The sequence below is a fragment of the Acanthaster planci genome, linkage group LG15, assembly GCF_054643075.1.
Source record: "Acanthaster planci isolate LZ-2023a linkage group LG15, COTS_SCS, whole genome shotgun sequence".
Taxonomy (NCBI): domain Eukaryota; kingdom Metazoa; phylum Echinodermata; class Asteroidea; order Valvatida; family Acanthasteridae; genus Acanthaster; species Acanthaster planci.
Window position 1 is genome coordinate 7370268 of NC_141791.1, and position 16500 is coordinate 7386767.

At 42.6% G+C, this 16500-nt stretch overlaps 2 protein-coding genes across 3 annotated transcripts in view; one reads left to right on the plus strand and one right to left on the minus strand.

The window, feature by feature from the left end:
* Positions 1-8594, plus strand: part of LOC110984630 (uncharacterized) — a 43354-nt gene extending 34760 nt beyond the window's left edge. For both annotated transcript variants that reach the window (XM_087146479.1, XM_087146480.1), the window contains exons 22-26: positions 266-357; positions 783-1007; positions 1956-2024; positions 2469-2654; positions 5681-8594. In XM_087146479.1, coding sequence (XP_087002605.1) covers positions 266-357; positions 783-1007; positions 1956-2024; positions 2469-2654; positions 5681-5863 — 755 coding nt within the window. In that variant the 3' untranslated portion in view covers positions 5864-8594. The remainder of the gene's footprint in view (positions 1-265; positions 358-782; positions 1008-1955; positions 2025-2468; positions 2655-5680) is intronic.
* LOC110984656 (D-beta-hydroxybutyrate dehydrogenase, mitochondrial-like) lies at positions 8589-16272 on the minus strand. The gene is made up of 3 exons (XM_022245041.2): positions 14138-16272; positions 13330-13482; positions 8589-12294 (listed from the first exon to the last, which is right to left on the minus strand). Exons 1-3 carry the CDS (start codon positions 14502-14504, stop codon positions 11825-11827), a joined length of 990 nt encoding a protein of 329 aa, XP_022100733.2. The 5' UTR covers positions 14505-16272; the 3' UTR covers positions 8589-11824.
* Between the last annotated feature and the right edge of the window lie 228 nt (positions 16273-16500).

Below are 16500 nucleotides of genomic sequence, written 5' to 3' on the forward strand. Positions count from 1 at the left end.
AGTTTCAAAAAATCACAAGCTTTCCCAGGTGGGATTCGAGCCCATGACTTCCAGGTCCAAGCAAACTCTTTTTGTGTGATAGAGATGTGCACTAGTGAGCAGGAAGTCATGGGTTTGAATTTCACCTGAAGCTTGTGAATTTTTTGCAACTTTTAGACCACAATAGCACAGTGTGAATATATGCATTAGTGTAAGGGCAAAATATGGTAAAAAAAATTCTTGTGACTTGCCTAGCAGTCCTGACAACTTAACTTTTTGGTTCCAGATGTGCTGCTCACATTCCTTCAATTTGCCATCGTTTTCTTCCTCTTCATCATTGCATTTGGACTGGCGTTCTATTCGCTCCTTCAGAACCAGGTATTGTAAAATCTGGTAGTTGATTACAAAAACTATTGCTACTGTTATTTCACCCACATCGCAGGACAAATTTGACTTTCTACAAAATATTTAGGAGGTTTCATACATCACACACTTTTTTTCCAAATCTGTTTGTTTATGCATCGGTATTTTCAATACACCTGCTGAGTTTCATTCAATCAAATCAAACAAAAAGTGTTGTTGTTACTGTTTATATTTCACTCTGTCACACAGATTTGCCAGAACAGTAGCACTTTTAGTTGGGCACCAGCAAAGGGGAAAGTTGCTTGTCTGTTTGGTGCATTGAGGTAGGCCAGTAATTGATTGGCCGTTTCTGGGAAGTTGCTTGTATGTTTTGTGTATTTTATGTTTCTGAAGTAGGCCAGTAACTGATTGGCCTTTTTCTTTTTTTGTTCTATTTATAGCAATCTTTCCACCGTGTCCACTATGCTTTGGTCAAGACCTTTGTCATGATGATTGGCGAGTTTGAATTTGATGGCATCTTCCACTCTCTCAACTACTTGGGGTATGGTCAGGACCAGATGGACCCCGAGGAATTGTTCCTAGTGGACGTCTACTTCAATGGCTTGACCTATTCCATCTTTGTCATCTTTGTTATCATCATGTCCATCATCATCATGAACTTACTGGTCTGTATCTCTTTTAGTATCTTCAAGCTTGTTTTTAAGGGGAGTTGCAAACCTTACCAGAAATGGAGACATACCCCTTAACATGCAACAGGCCCTTTAAACTATGAGCAAGTTCGGTTGGTGACATACCTAGCACATGTGCAGTGAAGTTGAAGTGCGAATGACCCTAGTCAACGGTTGTCAGGTCATTAGGCCAAAGGGGAGAAAAGGTGGCCGCAGGAAGGGCAGAACAGCAAAAATAAAAGTGAAAATGGTCGTTTACTAGTGACATTCTGTTTTTTCAGCATTTTTTTTATAACTGGTCCCTCTGCACTGTGCCACTAAAGTGATTTACTGTAACCAGTGACACGACCAACCTCGATAGGCTTGTTGGGAATAGTTGACTAGACTAGTCTAACCACTGTCGACTAGCATGCGTTAGATCAAAGTTAGTCAAACTATGGCTAACTATGGTCCTTGATCAACCTTGCCCTATAATGCCGATATTGCAGCAATGGGACAAGACAGGCTGAAACACCCCATGCAAACCTTCACATGTTCTTCCATCAGTGGGCTCTGGTTAACACTTGAATGCTGAATTTCAGGAAAAATGGCCTTAAGGCTCATATTCAGGATCTGCGCACATTTTTGGTAATGTGTGACCAACGTTTGGAGTGTTCTTTTTATTCCCATGATAGATGTTTGAAACTCATTTTGGAACTTGAGGTGAAGAAGCTGAGATAAGGAACATGGCCTAGAGTCCTATTGATTTGTCTCTCTGGGGAAACTTTATAGTGGCTTTAGGCTTTCCCTAATACATACATGTATAATTGTGAATTTCAGGTGCTTAAAAGTTTTAAAAACTGGTTGCCTATTTTCTATCAAGAATTCCTTTTATGGCAAGATTGGCAGATTTAGCTTTTAAGGTTAGGTTAACTCTTCTAGTTGACATCACTTCTCTGTGATTAGGTTGGTTTGGCCGTAGATGACATCAAGGAAGTCCAGGAGCAAGCCAAGCTCAAACGTCTTGGAATGCAGGTGAGTAGATTGGTGCCAGGTAACATTTTGTTTGTGTTTCTCCTCAAGCTTGGCAAAGTCTCTTTTCCAGCTTTTCACCAGTTTTAACAAAGGGCATTAGAATGAGAGTGTTCTGGCTGTACATGTACATAATATGTGTGAATATATGTATACTGTGTATGCAAGACTGAGATCTGAGGAAATCAGTGTGTTTGTGAAACAACCAGGCAGTTATTGTCGTCCAGGAAGTTTTTTTTAACTATATTTAAGAATTTTTGGGCTAGGCAGTTGCTCAGAGTAGGTGGGAGTCTTATTGTTGAGTCCACCACAAGTTTGAGTTCTACTTATTTGAGTCGCAGTACGAGTTGAAAAAATCCAAGTCTATGACTGAATATCAGAGTATGGGTCCGTCGATTAACCAAATGCTCTCATCATGAAAAAACTGTTGGGTTTGATTCCGACCAGGTGAATCTGGCCATGGAGGTGCAAGAAGCCCTGCCGTCATTCATGTGGCGCCGCTCTATTAGGAAGACAATCTCAGTCCATCCCAACCGGCAGAGCAGGACCCTGTGGGCTCAGTTCTACCACTGGTATTCAGGACGTGAGGAGCTCCTGAGTGATACCATCACTACAGCTCTGAATCCACCCAAGGTAAGCCCCTTTGAGAGTGGTCTAGTCCAGGGGTGTGTTTGCACAGACAGGGGCAATTCTGTCATTGTTTCCAGTCTTGTTGGCTAAGATTGTTCAGCAGTTCAACACCCTACCATAATTGGATATTATCCAGAAGTAACTGGGGACAAAATATTGCAAGTTCAGAAATGCTCCCCACTGCACCAAACATTGGTAACAGCTTATTTACCTCCAAGATGGTTTTCATGTAAAGTCACAGCCCTTAGAACTTGTGCAATTGCAGAGTAAGCAATGTCTGCCCAAAGCCACACTGGTGTTCCTTGGATAACATACTTGTAAACTGGCTGAAACTATTTCTAGCCAAGCCAGTCCATGGCATGTTGCTCTGTAGCTAATGCTGGTACCCATTTGTACTCCTGGGTGGAGAGAGACCCCATTTGTATTCCTGGGTGGAGAGAGGCCCCATTTGTATTCCTGGGTGGAGAGAGACCCCATTTGTACTCCTGGGTGGAGAGAGACCCCATTTGTATTCCTGGCTGGAGAGAGACCCCATTTGTATTCCTGGGTGGAGAGAGACCCCATTTGTATTCCTGGGTGGAGAGAGGCCCCATTTGTATTCCTGGGTGGAGAGAGACCCCATTTGTACTCCTGGGTGGAGAGAGACCCCATTTGTATTCCTGGGTGGAGAGAGACCCCATTTGTATTCCTGGGTGGAGAGAGACCCCATTTGTACTCCTGGGTGGAGAGAGACCCCATTTGTACTCCTGGGTGGAGAGAGACCCCATTTGTATTCCTGGGTGGAGAGAGACCCCATTTGTATTCTTGGGTGGAGAGAGACCCCATTTGTATTCCTGGGTGGAGAGAGACCCCATTTGTACTCCTGGGTGGAGAGAGACCCCATTTGTACTTCTGGGTGGAGAGAGACCCCATTTGTACTCCTGGGTGGAGAGAGACCCCATTTGTATTCCTGGCTGGAGAGAGACCCCATTTGTATTCTTGGGTGGAGAGAGACCCCATTTGTACTCCTGGAAGGAGAGAGACCCCATTTGTACTTCTGGGTGGAGAGAGACCCCATTTGTACTCCTGGGTGGAGAGAGACCCCATTTGTATTCCTGGCTGGAGAGAGACCCCATTTGTATTCCTGGGTGGAGAGAGACCCCATTTGTATTCTTGGGTGGAGAGAGACCCCATTTGTACTCCTGGGTGGAGAGAGACCCCATTTGTACTCCTGGGTGGAGAGAGACCCCATTTGTATTCCTGGCTGGAGAGAGACCCCATTTGTACTCTTGGGTGGAGAGAGACCCCATTTGTACTCCTGGGTGGAGAGAGACCCCATTTGTACTCCTGGGTGGAGAGAGACCCCATTTGTACTCCTGGGTGGAGAGAGACCCCATTTGTATTCCTGGCTGGAGAGAGACCCCATTTGTACTCCTGGGTGGAGAGAGACCCCATTTGTACTCTTGGGTGGAGAGAGACCCCATTTGTACTCTTGGGTGGAGAGAGACCCCATTTGTACTCCTGGGTGGAGAGAGACCCCATTTGTACTCCTGGGTGGAGAGAGACCCCATTTGTACTCCTGGGTGGAGAGAGACCCCATTTGTATTCCTGGCTGGAGAGAGACCCCATTTGTATTCCTGGGTGGAGAGAGACCCCATTTGTATTCTTGGGTGGAGAGAGACCCCATTTGTATTCCTGGGTGGAGAGAGACCCCATTTGTATTCCTGGCTGGAGAGAGACCCCATTTGTATTCCTGGCTGGAGAGAGACCCCATTTGTATTCCTGGCTGGAGAGAGACCCCATTTGTATTCCTGGGTGGAGAGAGACCCCATTTGTATTCCTGGGTGGAGAGAGGCCCCATTTGTATTCCTGGGTGGAGAGAGACCCCATTTGTATTCCTGGGTGGAGAGAGACCCCATTTGTATTCCTGGGTGGAGAGAGACCCCATTTGTATTCCTGGGTGGAGAGAGACCCCATTTGTATTCCTGGGTGGAGAGAGACCCCATTTGTATTCCTGGGTGGAGAGAGGCCCCATTTGTATTCCTGGGTGGAGAGAGACCCCATTTGTATTCCTGGCTGGAGAGAGACCCCATTTGTGTTCCTGGCTGGAGAGAGACCCCATTTGTATTCCTGGGTGGAGAGAGGCCCCATTTGTATTCCTGGGTGGAGAGAGACCCCATTTGTATTCCTGGCTGGAGAGAGACCCCATTTGTATTCCTGGGTGGAGAGAGACCCCATTTGTATTCCTGGCTGGAGAGAGACCCCATTTGTATTCCTGGGTGGAGAGAGACCCCATTTGTATTCCTGGGTGGAGAGAGACCCCATTTGTATTCCTGGCTGGAGAGAGACCCCATTTGTATTCCTGGGTGGAGAGAGACTCCATTTGTATTCCTGGCTGGAGAGAGACCCCATTTGTATTCCTGGCTGGAGAGAGACCCCATTTGTATTCCTGGGTGGAGAGAGACCCCATTTGTATTCCTGGCTGGAGAGAGACCCCATTTGTATTCCTGGCTGGAGAGAGACCCCATTTGTATTCCTGGGTGGAGAGAGACCCCATTTGTATTCCTGGGTGGAGAGAGACCCCATTTGTATTCCTGGCTGGAGAGAGACCCCATTTGTATTCCTGGCTGGAGAGAGACCCCATTTGTATTCCTGGGTGGAGAGAGACCCCATTTGTATTCCTGGCTGGAGAGAGACCCCATTTGTATTCCTGGGTGGAGAGAGACCCCATTTGTATTCCTGGGTGGAGAGAGACCCCATTTGTACTCCTGGGTGGAGAGAGACCCCATTTGTACTCCTGGGTGGAGAGAGACCCCATTTGTATTCCTGGCTGGAGAGAGACCCCATTTGTATTCCTGGGTGGAGAGAGACCCCATTTGTATTCCTGGCTGGAGAGAGGCAAGTGGTGGTGGAGAGGCTTACTCATGGACACAGCTGTTGGCCAGGAGCTGGATTCAAACCCCTGAGCCGCTGATCATGAGATACAGACATCTACCACTTGGCCAAACTCTCCCTGAGCTCACATTTTGCATCATTGTCACCAATACCAGACGGAGCTAGAAGAGATAAAGGACCAACAAGGTCAGCTGGCTAGTACCCTGAAGAACGTGAAATCCCGGCTCAAGATGATGAGAGCCCAGAATGACCGCATCGAAGCCATGCTGGAGGCTCTGATCAAGAAGGGAGAGGTGGAGTTTGAGGAAGGGGAGGCTGCAGAGGAAGGAGGAGAATAGGGTCAGAGGTCAGGTACGTAACCGTCGGCACTGTTTGTAGAAAGCAAGTAAGTTTTATTCAGTATTAACAGACTGGCAGTGAAGTAGTGTGCAGATTTGTGTTGAAAAAATTAAAAGAACTTGGAAACAAATTAACCAGTATCAGAAACTTGGCAGAAACTTAGACTTTTGAAAGAAGTTTAAAGTAGGAGTAAATCGTGAGATATCAATACGACCAATTATATGACTGACACTGTTTTATACATGTATGTCACCATAAATTTGTAATACTATTTTTAGCAATTTTCAAGTATTTTTAATTGAACAATTCATATCATATATTAAATGAAATTAAAGGAAGTCAAGATTCGGTGAGCATTTTTTTAATAAAGAATATGGGTCTTTCCAGTGAAATGTTTGGATTTTTGTCAAAACGAATATTTTCTTGAACTTTAATCATGAATTAGGAAACTGTGAAATCTCCACAGTAAAAGTACCTCAGTGTAATTTATATTTTCTATATCAGGATTTTCATATCAGCATCCATATTACACAAACCTTCATACCATTAGAATGTAGTAAATTATACTTAAAACTGTTCAGGGAGTGTGGGTAATTGCTTGAACACAGTAAACTAATAGAGTAAGTTGTCTTGAGGACAGTGCATTTATTAGGTCTTCAGTTCGAAATGTCATTTCCAACCGTGTAAGCAAGGGTGCAGCGTATTTTCCAGTCATATTAGGCATGTTTGTGAAATTTGGCTATGAGCATAAATACTCTTACAACATAAAGGGAGTGATGCTTGACGACAGTAATATTTGAGGCTTGTACTTCCAATTAATGCAGATTTTTTACATAAGTTATGCCAGAAAACCAAGCCATCATTCAAGGTTTGCCCAGTTTTTCAGTTATGTGTAAACATTAATTCTATTCTGCTTTGATTGTGTGTTTATTTGAAACAAATGATGTGCATTCCAAAGTCTATTTCAAGTCCTGTGAATGTTGCATTTATTACTCCAAGTCATGAAGTATGGTCCCTTCTTGAACAATGCCACAAGGTAATCCTTGATACTGGAGACTAGACCTTTCCCTATGCTGAATGCCATGCTACCACTTCTAAAATTAGAGACTTGTCAAATTAAGCTGAATTCAGAATGCAAGAGATTTCATCAAGATTTGAGAAATATTCTGTAGTTTTTTTAAACATTCTTAAGAATTCATTACTGATTGGTAGGGTTGTAGCTATGCTGGCCGGTGCCAGCCTGTGCTGGTAACCACTCAACCTTACCGGCTGGCACTGGGGATGAAAATGGAGCTTGCTGGCCAGCGAAATTACAATGAATACTTACATAATTACTGTTTTTAGAGCGTTGAGAGAAAAAAATGGGCTACAACGCTGCTGATTGGTCATTCTGTTCAACAGTTGCCTTGGTTTGCAGTGCAGCAAAAATATTAGCATAGACACTACTTTTTTTCTTCCAAAGTTATCCATATTTCCAGAAAAACCTATTTTTTTGATCATGAAACGTGAATTTTTCTGAAAGAGTATAATGTAAGATACAGCATCAAAGGTTGTGATGGGAAACAGCTTACATGCATATGCAGTTTTGAACTTTTGAATGGAATGTTTCATTGCTCATGACACTTTTAGTATATTGGAGTTATTTGTTGTTAGAATTATCACTAATACTCATATTGAGAATTAGTGATAATTCTAACAAAGTTATCCTGTAAAAATGTGATAGTAAGCACATATCATTGGGAAATATATGCTTTTTTGCTTTGGGAACGTTAAGTTGTTGAGGAGGTTAAAACACTTAAAAATAGTTTAAAAGTTCCCTCTCATGCAATATTGGTCAAGGCAGGTGTTAAGTATCAAGGAAATTATTTTTGATACAAAATATATTATGAATATACTTCTCATAAATTCAAGGGTAACTATATATATAGTTTCAATCATGTTTGTTCACTCAAGATTGCATAATTTAAATGACAACATACACTGTCTCTCTGCTCTTACTGCTTGCTGTTTACTCAGATTTATGTAATACTTAAAAGTTTAAGATTTCATTGTTTTTACATACCTGTATACATTTATTGGCATTTTATCTGTTGGTATTTTTGGCCATAGAGCTTAGATGTCTTGTAAATCATGATGATGTCATATTTTATAAGAAATGCTGTTTTGTGAATTTTGTTATTTCAGAAATAGTTAGTCCAGGGATGTTGATTTAAGTGTTGATATAAAAATAGGCATCAGTGCATTTGATGTAAACTGCCATTAGATGTGTGATATGCAATTTTGTTTGTATGCAAAAGAATGAAAATACGAAACGCAGGGAACCATGATTGGTATATGCGCATATTTAATTTAAGCCAAATGTATTCTAAGTCTTTCTCAAGTGGGTGGACCAAATACAGCCAGCTAAATATACATGTATGCCAGACCCTTAACAAATCCTGGATACTTGTGATCTGTTGTAAACGAAAGAGAGAGAAGGGTAATCAGAAGAGGTTGGCATCATTTTTTCATTCTTAGTCGGGAGACAGAGTTTTGTATGGCCAACTTTGCTTGGCTGATTTTCTTAACAGGAATTATGTTGCATAATACTGGCTGCCGTTTGATTTTCGTAGACTTTAATCGATGGTTGTCCCACTTAGTTGTGTCATGATTGTCTAGTGTCATCTGTTTGATTTATATTTACTTATTGTACAACGTACAGATAAGATGACTTAGAGGACGAGATTCTAATGTTGGTCTTTTGGTGTTTTCTTTATTGCTGTTCACGGGAACATTTCCAATAACTTTTCTGTTCTAAAAATGACTCCAGTTTTTTTTTAATTCTTAAAGGAATCCTTACTGCCCTCCACTGAAGATATGGCAGAACATCGTAGGCCTGCATTACTTCGTCCAATTTCATGCCATGATTGTTTATTCTAACATCGGTGCACAGTTATACTTCTCTGACCCTCTTACTGAAATGTAGCTCCATTCGACAGGATATGACACGATAATTGAATTCCTTAATTACTGTTTCAATGGAGGGAGCCCATAAAATATTTCTGAAAAGTCTTGTTCTATATATTATTTGGTTTTAGTATATTTACCTGAAATAAAATAGTCCCTAAACGGGGGGGGGTTACAATGTAAAAACTTTGATGTTCATTTAACGCCCTGTGTGTTACCAGAAAGTCTCCCAAGAGTGGATGTAGTCTGATAACACCAAGAATGTTGACACTAATACGGGCATTTCACGATAGCGCGCCTCCAAGAGTTTGCAACGCGTTGGCCAATCACAATGCTCAAAATCTGTCACGTTTGGAAAGAGTTGACAGATTTCGTGCGTTGTGATTGGTCAAGGCGTTGCAAATAACTTGGAGGCGCGCTATTTCGAATTGCCCGTATTAAACAGCACGGGTTTACATTTCTAGCGAGACATAGCATGTTTTAGTCATACACGTACATTTTAAACAATTTGGTTAATTGATTAATTCCACTGGGGAAATAATTATTTTTGTCACTGTCGTATTTTAAATATGCCACACGGCGTGTGAAAAGTGGCGTCAGACATGTCAGAGCAGCTCACTCGGACTGGACAAATCTCAGAAATCAGATTGCAAGGAAGTCGACTATTAAAGCAGCGTACGTGTCGATGTTAGTTGCGATTGGTACGTCTTCAATAGCCATTGGCCTTTTTTTAAATTTGCGGTCGTGGAAGTACGGTGGTTTTAAAGGGACATGGTAGGAAAAAATATTTATTGTCGGCCAACGCACTTTGTTGAGGGAACAACAAAATTTTGTTCAGGGATCAACTCAGTTTGTTGAGGAAACCACCATTTTTTGTTAAGGGAACAACAAATCTTGTTCATTGTACAACCATATTTGCTGAGGTTGAGGGAACAACAAAATTTTGTTGAGGGAACAACCAAATTTTGATGAGTGACGACCGTTTGTTGAGCGTTTCCCGCGCTTTCTGCATGGATGCAGTCTACTTTAAGTGAGGATTTCTGGCCTGCTCATGAGCATTAAAAGTGCTCCCACAGTTTCTTTTGAAAAAGGAGAATATTTGGTCCCCCAAATGGAGGGGTTTTGTACATCTTTGCCAGGATCAACTCCCTGGGTCTTTGAGTTTTCAATTGAGAGCAGAATGGCTTAAAATGCGGTTGAAAAATGGTCTTAAGTGCCCGAGAAGGTTGAGGGTTGCCACTTAAAAATGGCTGCAATCAGACTTCGGAAAAATCACTTTTCGGGGGTGGCTTTGTTTTGTGGGAATAACTAGAAATGTAATCAGTTAACCCACAGAAAATTGAAAAGAAATTGAAAGATCAGGGACCAGACAGTAATCTAATTTCTGTTTCAGAAACTCCAGGGATGTAGGTATGCATGTTATTGGGCCCTGAACAATGCCGATTTTACACCGTTTCAATAGGGCTTGAATGAGTGGGACTAAACCTTTTTCTCTTTGTGTATGTTGTGTGCAGTATATCAGTATCTATTTTCATAAAACAACCTTTGTTGTTCCCTCAACAAACGTTGTTGTTCCCTCAAAAAACTTGGTGTTTCCCTCAACAAAAATTTATTGTTCCCTTAACAAAGTGTTGGCCGACAATGTATATTTTTCCTACCAAGTTCCTTAAAAACCGTCGTATGAAAGAGATTTCGCAAAGAATCAACTGCGGCACCGCTGTTGGTTGATTCTGCCCAAAATTGTTCCAATACCCCGATCGACTGATCGCGCCCTCAGCTTGAAGAAACTGTTACAGCAAGTACCATGCTGACGGTCGTCCGTGATGCTCGTGGTTTGTCATATTTGGGTGGCGCTAAGGATTAGAAGCTTGCAGTAGATACTCGGCAGTTGTTCCTGAAACATGCCAGGGAACCATTGAATACAGTGAAGTGTTATTTCTCTATGCAGCAAAATAGTTCTAAATTCCGTCACAGCATCCGTATGGTAGAGATATCCCAGGGATCGCTCGTGGATCAGAAGGGTATGCTATCCACATACTGTGCTACTTTTACCAAACTTTGAGGGGAATTACGACTTATGCCTCTTTGCACTTAAAATCCATAATGTTGTGTACGCATACGTGACAGTGGCCACGGTGGCAAAAATTGTGAGCAGCGCACCGAAAAATGATAATGTTCAAGGGCGCAGACTTCATGATCAATTTCCTTCAAATTCTCCGTGGGCTTTTTTTTCTGTCTTTGGTAAACCCTAAAATACATATGTATCATCGTAGCAGTATTTTTCTGGTTAAAGAGTTTTACAGACAAATAAAGAATAAAAAATATGTTTTTGCCGCGTGCGCAAGAGGTCAACAGAACAGTTCATCTTTTGTGCTTGTGTAAAAGACCGTCGTCAATTCGACATCACGACTTTGTTTCCACCGGAGCCTTCATCTCTGAAATAAACCAGCTTGTAGGCGTGTTACAAGTTAATGAAAAAATACTTTCCCCTTTACAACGATAGCATACATTTAAGTTTTGATGTAGTAAACCTGGCTTTTTTGTCGCCATGGCCAGTGTTGCGCATGCGCGCACATTTAGGAATTAATTGGTGCAAAGGCCATCAGGTGAGTCCGAGTATAAACTAGACATCCCTTTTCACCAGTTGATTCTGTACAGACCCTCTAGGATTGGAGGGATACACGGCCAACAGTCGAATCAATATTCTGATGGCAGATGAATAAAAGGATGAACAAATGTCGCCTTACAATTGCCATGCAGTTGTGTACATCGGATGTTTTTGGAGTGGTTTTGGGTTGGGTCGGGTCGGGTCGGGTCCATTCTGGAAAGAGTTCTCCGTTTTACGTGACCTGCTACGTGAATAACTATTCTCGAGTATCATTCATAACTTCCCATAAACTTAGTACAAGCAATAAATTGGAGATGTGTCCTTTTATCATTTAGTTTAACAACGTTACAAGTTTCCTTGTCATGATTTCACACTAATTGTCCTGCATTTTACCACAACCAAGCAATCATGAATGATACAACCAGTCTCCGATTCTCTGAGGAAGTATCGTCATGATGAACGTGCGTAGACGCCAGTACCAATCCTTAGGTTCGTATCTGATCCTAGGGTGTCTGTCAGTAATGGCCGCCACCATGGCGTCAATGACGGGACTCGGGTCCGTCGTACCGATCTGACTGTAGTAACTCATCCTCTCCACCTGGGTGTCAAAGGTCTCCTTGCCGTATGCCTGCCGTGTCTCCTCGCTAGCGTCTTCCCACATCTGGCTGGCGATCTGGTGGATCCGTTCCTGGGTGAAGATGCCAGTGGCGGCGATGAAATTCCCCGGTTCGATGATGCTGACGCGCACTCCCCATCGGCGCATCTCGTAGCGTAGGCATTGGCTGAAACCTTCCATGGCGTACTTGGTCAATACGTAGCACGACCGGCCTGCGAGAGCTTGGCGCCCCAGTCCGCTCGTCATTTGAACAATCCGACCTAAATAAAATCAATTTCTATTTTTTATTATTTACTCTTTTGGGGTATAGGGTTGGGGATTGCCCCCCCCCATTGATATTTATCAGAAGCCTAGGACTAATCAAAGGTTGGAAGGGGCTTAAAGTATAAACTGTGTAGGGGTCTTATTTTACGTGCTCAGTAAATGACAAACCAAAGAGTTTTAATGGCTTCACCAACGTCGACAACTATACATGTATAGTACCCCTTCCCCTATACGAACAAAAGTTTTCTCCCCCAGCCGCCAAATAATGACTCCGCCCTTGGCATCTGCCTATTATGTGCTCTGGTGTGCATGATAATGATGTCCAGGTCACTCTTCCCATTGAAGAAGAGCTTGAAAAGCGATATCAAATTTAATGGCATAAATTTTTGCCAGAAATTGGGGGATGGGGAATGGAGAGAGGTTGCGGGTTTGACTTGCCCGGCCATGAAAATTTGAAAGGGGGGGGATGAAACCAGATGACTCTATATAGAGGTCGATGTTGTGTGTGAGTTTGTATACACATTCAAATCGTGGACCTATAACAGTAGGGGACAATAGGGTCCACAGTTGCCAAAGAGTCCACGGTTGGAAAACGTGTACAGAACATATGGGAGGTCTTCCGAAAAAGGTAAAGTATGAGCAAAAGAGGAACAATAGGGAGTCCACGATTGAAGGCGTTTACACACTTGTGTGTGGGTGTGGGTGTGTGTGGGGGGGTTAAGTATATCCCCATCCCCGGGATTTTCGCGTGTGATATCATTGTAGAATGCTATAACAAAATATTAAAATTCAATTATGTTCATGTAGCGCGCAGTAAACAAACAGCACAAATTGAAATTTCACAGTTTTTTTGCAATCCCCTTAATTGTTTGTAAAATAGTCAAAATGATTCCTCAACAGCAGAGGTGTTGGTTCATTTGGAAGTTCTTTTATCTACACAAACAAACAGTGCGTGATATTTTTCTACACTGCTGTTCAGCGGTAGTTATCACTACTTTAGGTGAAATCATACAGCAGCATTATGTTCTCACCTTTTGCTTTCCTGATAAGAGGCAAGAATGCTTTGATTGCTCGTATCCCTCCCCATACGTTGACCTCGGCCATACGTTTGAACACAGCAAGACTGCACCATTCAACCTCGCCAAATGTTGACAGACCGGCGTTATTCACAATGGCCCATAGGCCTGCAAACAAGCACAGTATCGTGTGATAGTAGCCATGAGAAGTAGCGATGGAGTTCTTGCACAAATGGCATAATGTACAGTGTGGAATTGTACACAATAGGCCTATGGCCGTTTTCCAATACTCAACTTCGTCTCCCTCTCAATTGTGGGCCTGAAGCGTTTAACTTTCAAATTGAAATAGTGTAATTTTTGTCTCTTTTGCATCTTACCTGATGTTTTGTGGCACTATCAGACTTACTATTGCGCTTCCAACCTCAAAGTCATCCGACCTCAAAGTCGGGATTTAAAAAACAGTTGAAGCCTGAGACTGAGCCGGGTCGAGTATTGGAAAACGTCCCAAGAGACTGTCCACAGAAATGAGTCTTATTTCTTGACTTGCACGAGAAAGAGCAAGTCATCCTTCTTAGATGTATCACTCTTATTTTGCATACTGATGAAAATGGACAATTTACGGGTGAAAAATGATGAGGGTTTCCACTGCTTTGTGCATTCTCTTTAAGGCCTTTCCCTCAAATGTTGCTAGGGCGACAGTGTGTTCAGTACCTTTGGGCCCTGTTCAAGGGGTTAGTGGAGATAACTATGATGCTTTGCACAATTTTAGGAGGGTTTTTGAACTGGATTTCGTTTATTAGCCCTACAGGACCATTCTTCATACCTTCATCCTTGCGCAACAGACTTGTAATTATCTTCACAGCTTCATTCACTTCGTCGTCCTTACAAATATCCATCTGAAGTACCTTCATACGTTTGCAGCGGGCCTTTTTACACCCTTCGACTCTTCTAGCCTCCTCGGTCAACTTTGCTGCCCCCTCGCCCCTCGAATCCAAGCAGCCAGCAAAGACCGTGAACCCGAGTGAGTGGAGCCGGCCTGCTAGGGAGTGCCCGAAGCCCGTGTCACACCCGGTCACCAGAACCGATTTACCGCGCGGGTCCACACGACCTTTCAGGTGGGACACCAGTCTGGTGCCAAGCCAGAATCCGCTGATGCATGCCACCAGAATGGCCGCGATTAAGGGGAACATGGCAGGTATGGTCAACGGTCTAACTTCACAGCGAAAACCGTTGGCAAAGAGCCGTCTGAGGAAGTACCACGATAAATACGAGTACACGCTGCAAAAAGTAACAGCAATTCCCTGTTACTGGACAAATATCACTCTACTCATGCCGGTATAATGGAAGACTGCACGTGTATAATACACGTAGCTTTATGTTCACCCCAGGAATTACTTAACACAACTTTTACGCTCCCGACCAGAATGGTTCTAAACAGTGTCAATATGAACATTGGACCCTTTTACCCAATCGGAAGTGTAACATGCTGTTGATAAGCCATAACTCCTCAGCCTTCCAATTTGCATGTCTCGATTGCTTGTTTTAACCATACATCCTTACTCTTTGGTTTGACATTTATAATATATATGACAACAGATCGGGGATTTTGACATAATGAAACGGTCAGTGTTGGTCTGGGTAATCGTGACTACATGTACATGTGTTTGGAAGTCCATGAGTCTACAGTTGTAAAACAAAATTCAGGCGAAGTGAATTACCGGCATATAGGCCTATATTTAGGGAATTTGAGACCCCAGAGTCACGACAGTTGGCATTCATTGGCAATGATCGTCTTCTTTGATTGGAGGCCATTATCAGCGACCAAGCATTATAATCGAATACTTTTTGTATAATATTATTTATTTATTTATTTAGCCATTCCTCATAAAAATAACTAGTAAGGCATGGAGCAGCAAAAGTAAAATTCTATGATCCAAGGACCTGCTGCCCCAAGAAAACAAAAATTAAAACAATTAACTAGGAAACAATTCACATTGAAACTTATAAACTACATGTAGAGCCTATAGGACCTATGTGATCCAGTCATTGAAAAACTGCTGATATGGCCCTTGTTTGTCCACAAATACGTCAAGTCTAGTTTAGGTAATGTATTTTCATACCGACAAGTACATCAAACATGCATCGATATATATTTATGCTGCTTCACATCAATACATAGTTCAATGTAACCTCTACCACCACCCACGAATTTTCATGCAGGACCGGGAATATTTAAATTTTAGCTTTGATCCCCACTCTATACAGATGAACTGTTTTACGCCGCTAACAACATTGTCAAGGTTTTGCTACATGAACAACAAAGGCAGCATATAAACCGACTGAAATGCTCTGTATTAAAGAACCATACCGAGTCTCCGCATTTGATCCTTAATTAATTTGTCATCACCTTCAGTTTCAATATCGTTGCGAGACTTGCGTGCTAAACACACGCACGGAGTCGCTCGTGAAAACAAAATCGATCTTTGGAAATTACTTCATCAACTGCCTTGCAAGTTTGCAACGTAATTTCCAAAGATCGATTTTAGTTTCACAAGCGACTTTGTGTCAAGGTTGCCTCACAGATTCGACAGGGACCATTCGAGCAAAATGAAATTGCAGTATTCAAGACAGGAATTAACACGTAACACGACCCTGGCCGGTTTATTCCATTTTGCGTGTACTAGAATTAAGAGATTGCCATCCAGTGATTTTTGGTCGATACCGGTACTATACATATGACTCGATAATTAATCACCACACAAAAGTTGCCTTCGGCAAATTTGTGGACCACATGTACGAAGATTCTCTAATGTAACTTCATGACAGAAAGCTTATTATCAGTCTCCTTGTTGCGAGTACAAGCATTTCGATACTCCGAGCTATATGAGTTCGGCCGATTTTTTTGAGCAAAATATGCGCACGTCCTCATTCATATCGTTTCATCCTTTCACCCAGAAAGAGTTCACATTTTACAGATAAACATCAGTTTTTCCCAGCATCTGAAATCATTCCACTGGTTCGAATGGTGATGTTCCGCGCAATCCTCGTTCCCGAGGTTGTTCGGCTCACCGGGCGCCCAGTTCCTGTATGATGCATCAGAGCCATCCGTCCACTTGAATAAGTTCTCATGCTGATGATCGTTGTATCCGATCCAGTACCCACGGGGATCACCGGAGCTACCAGATG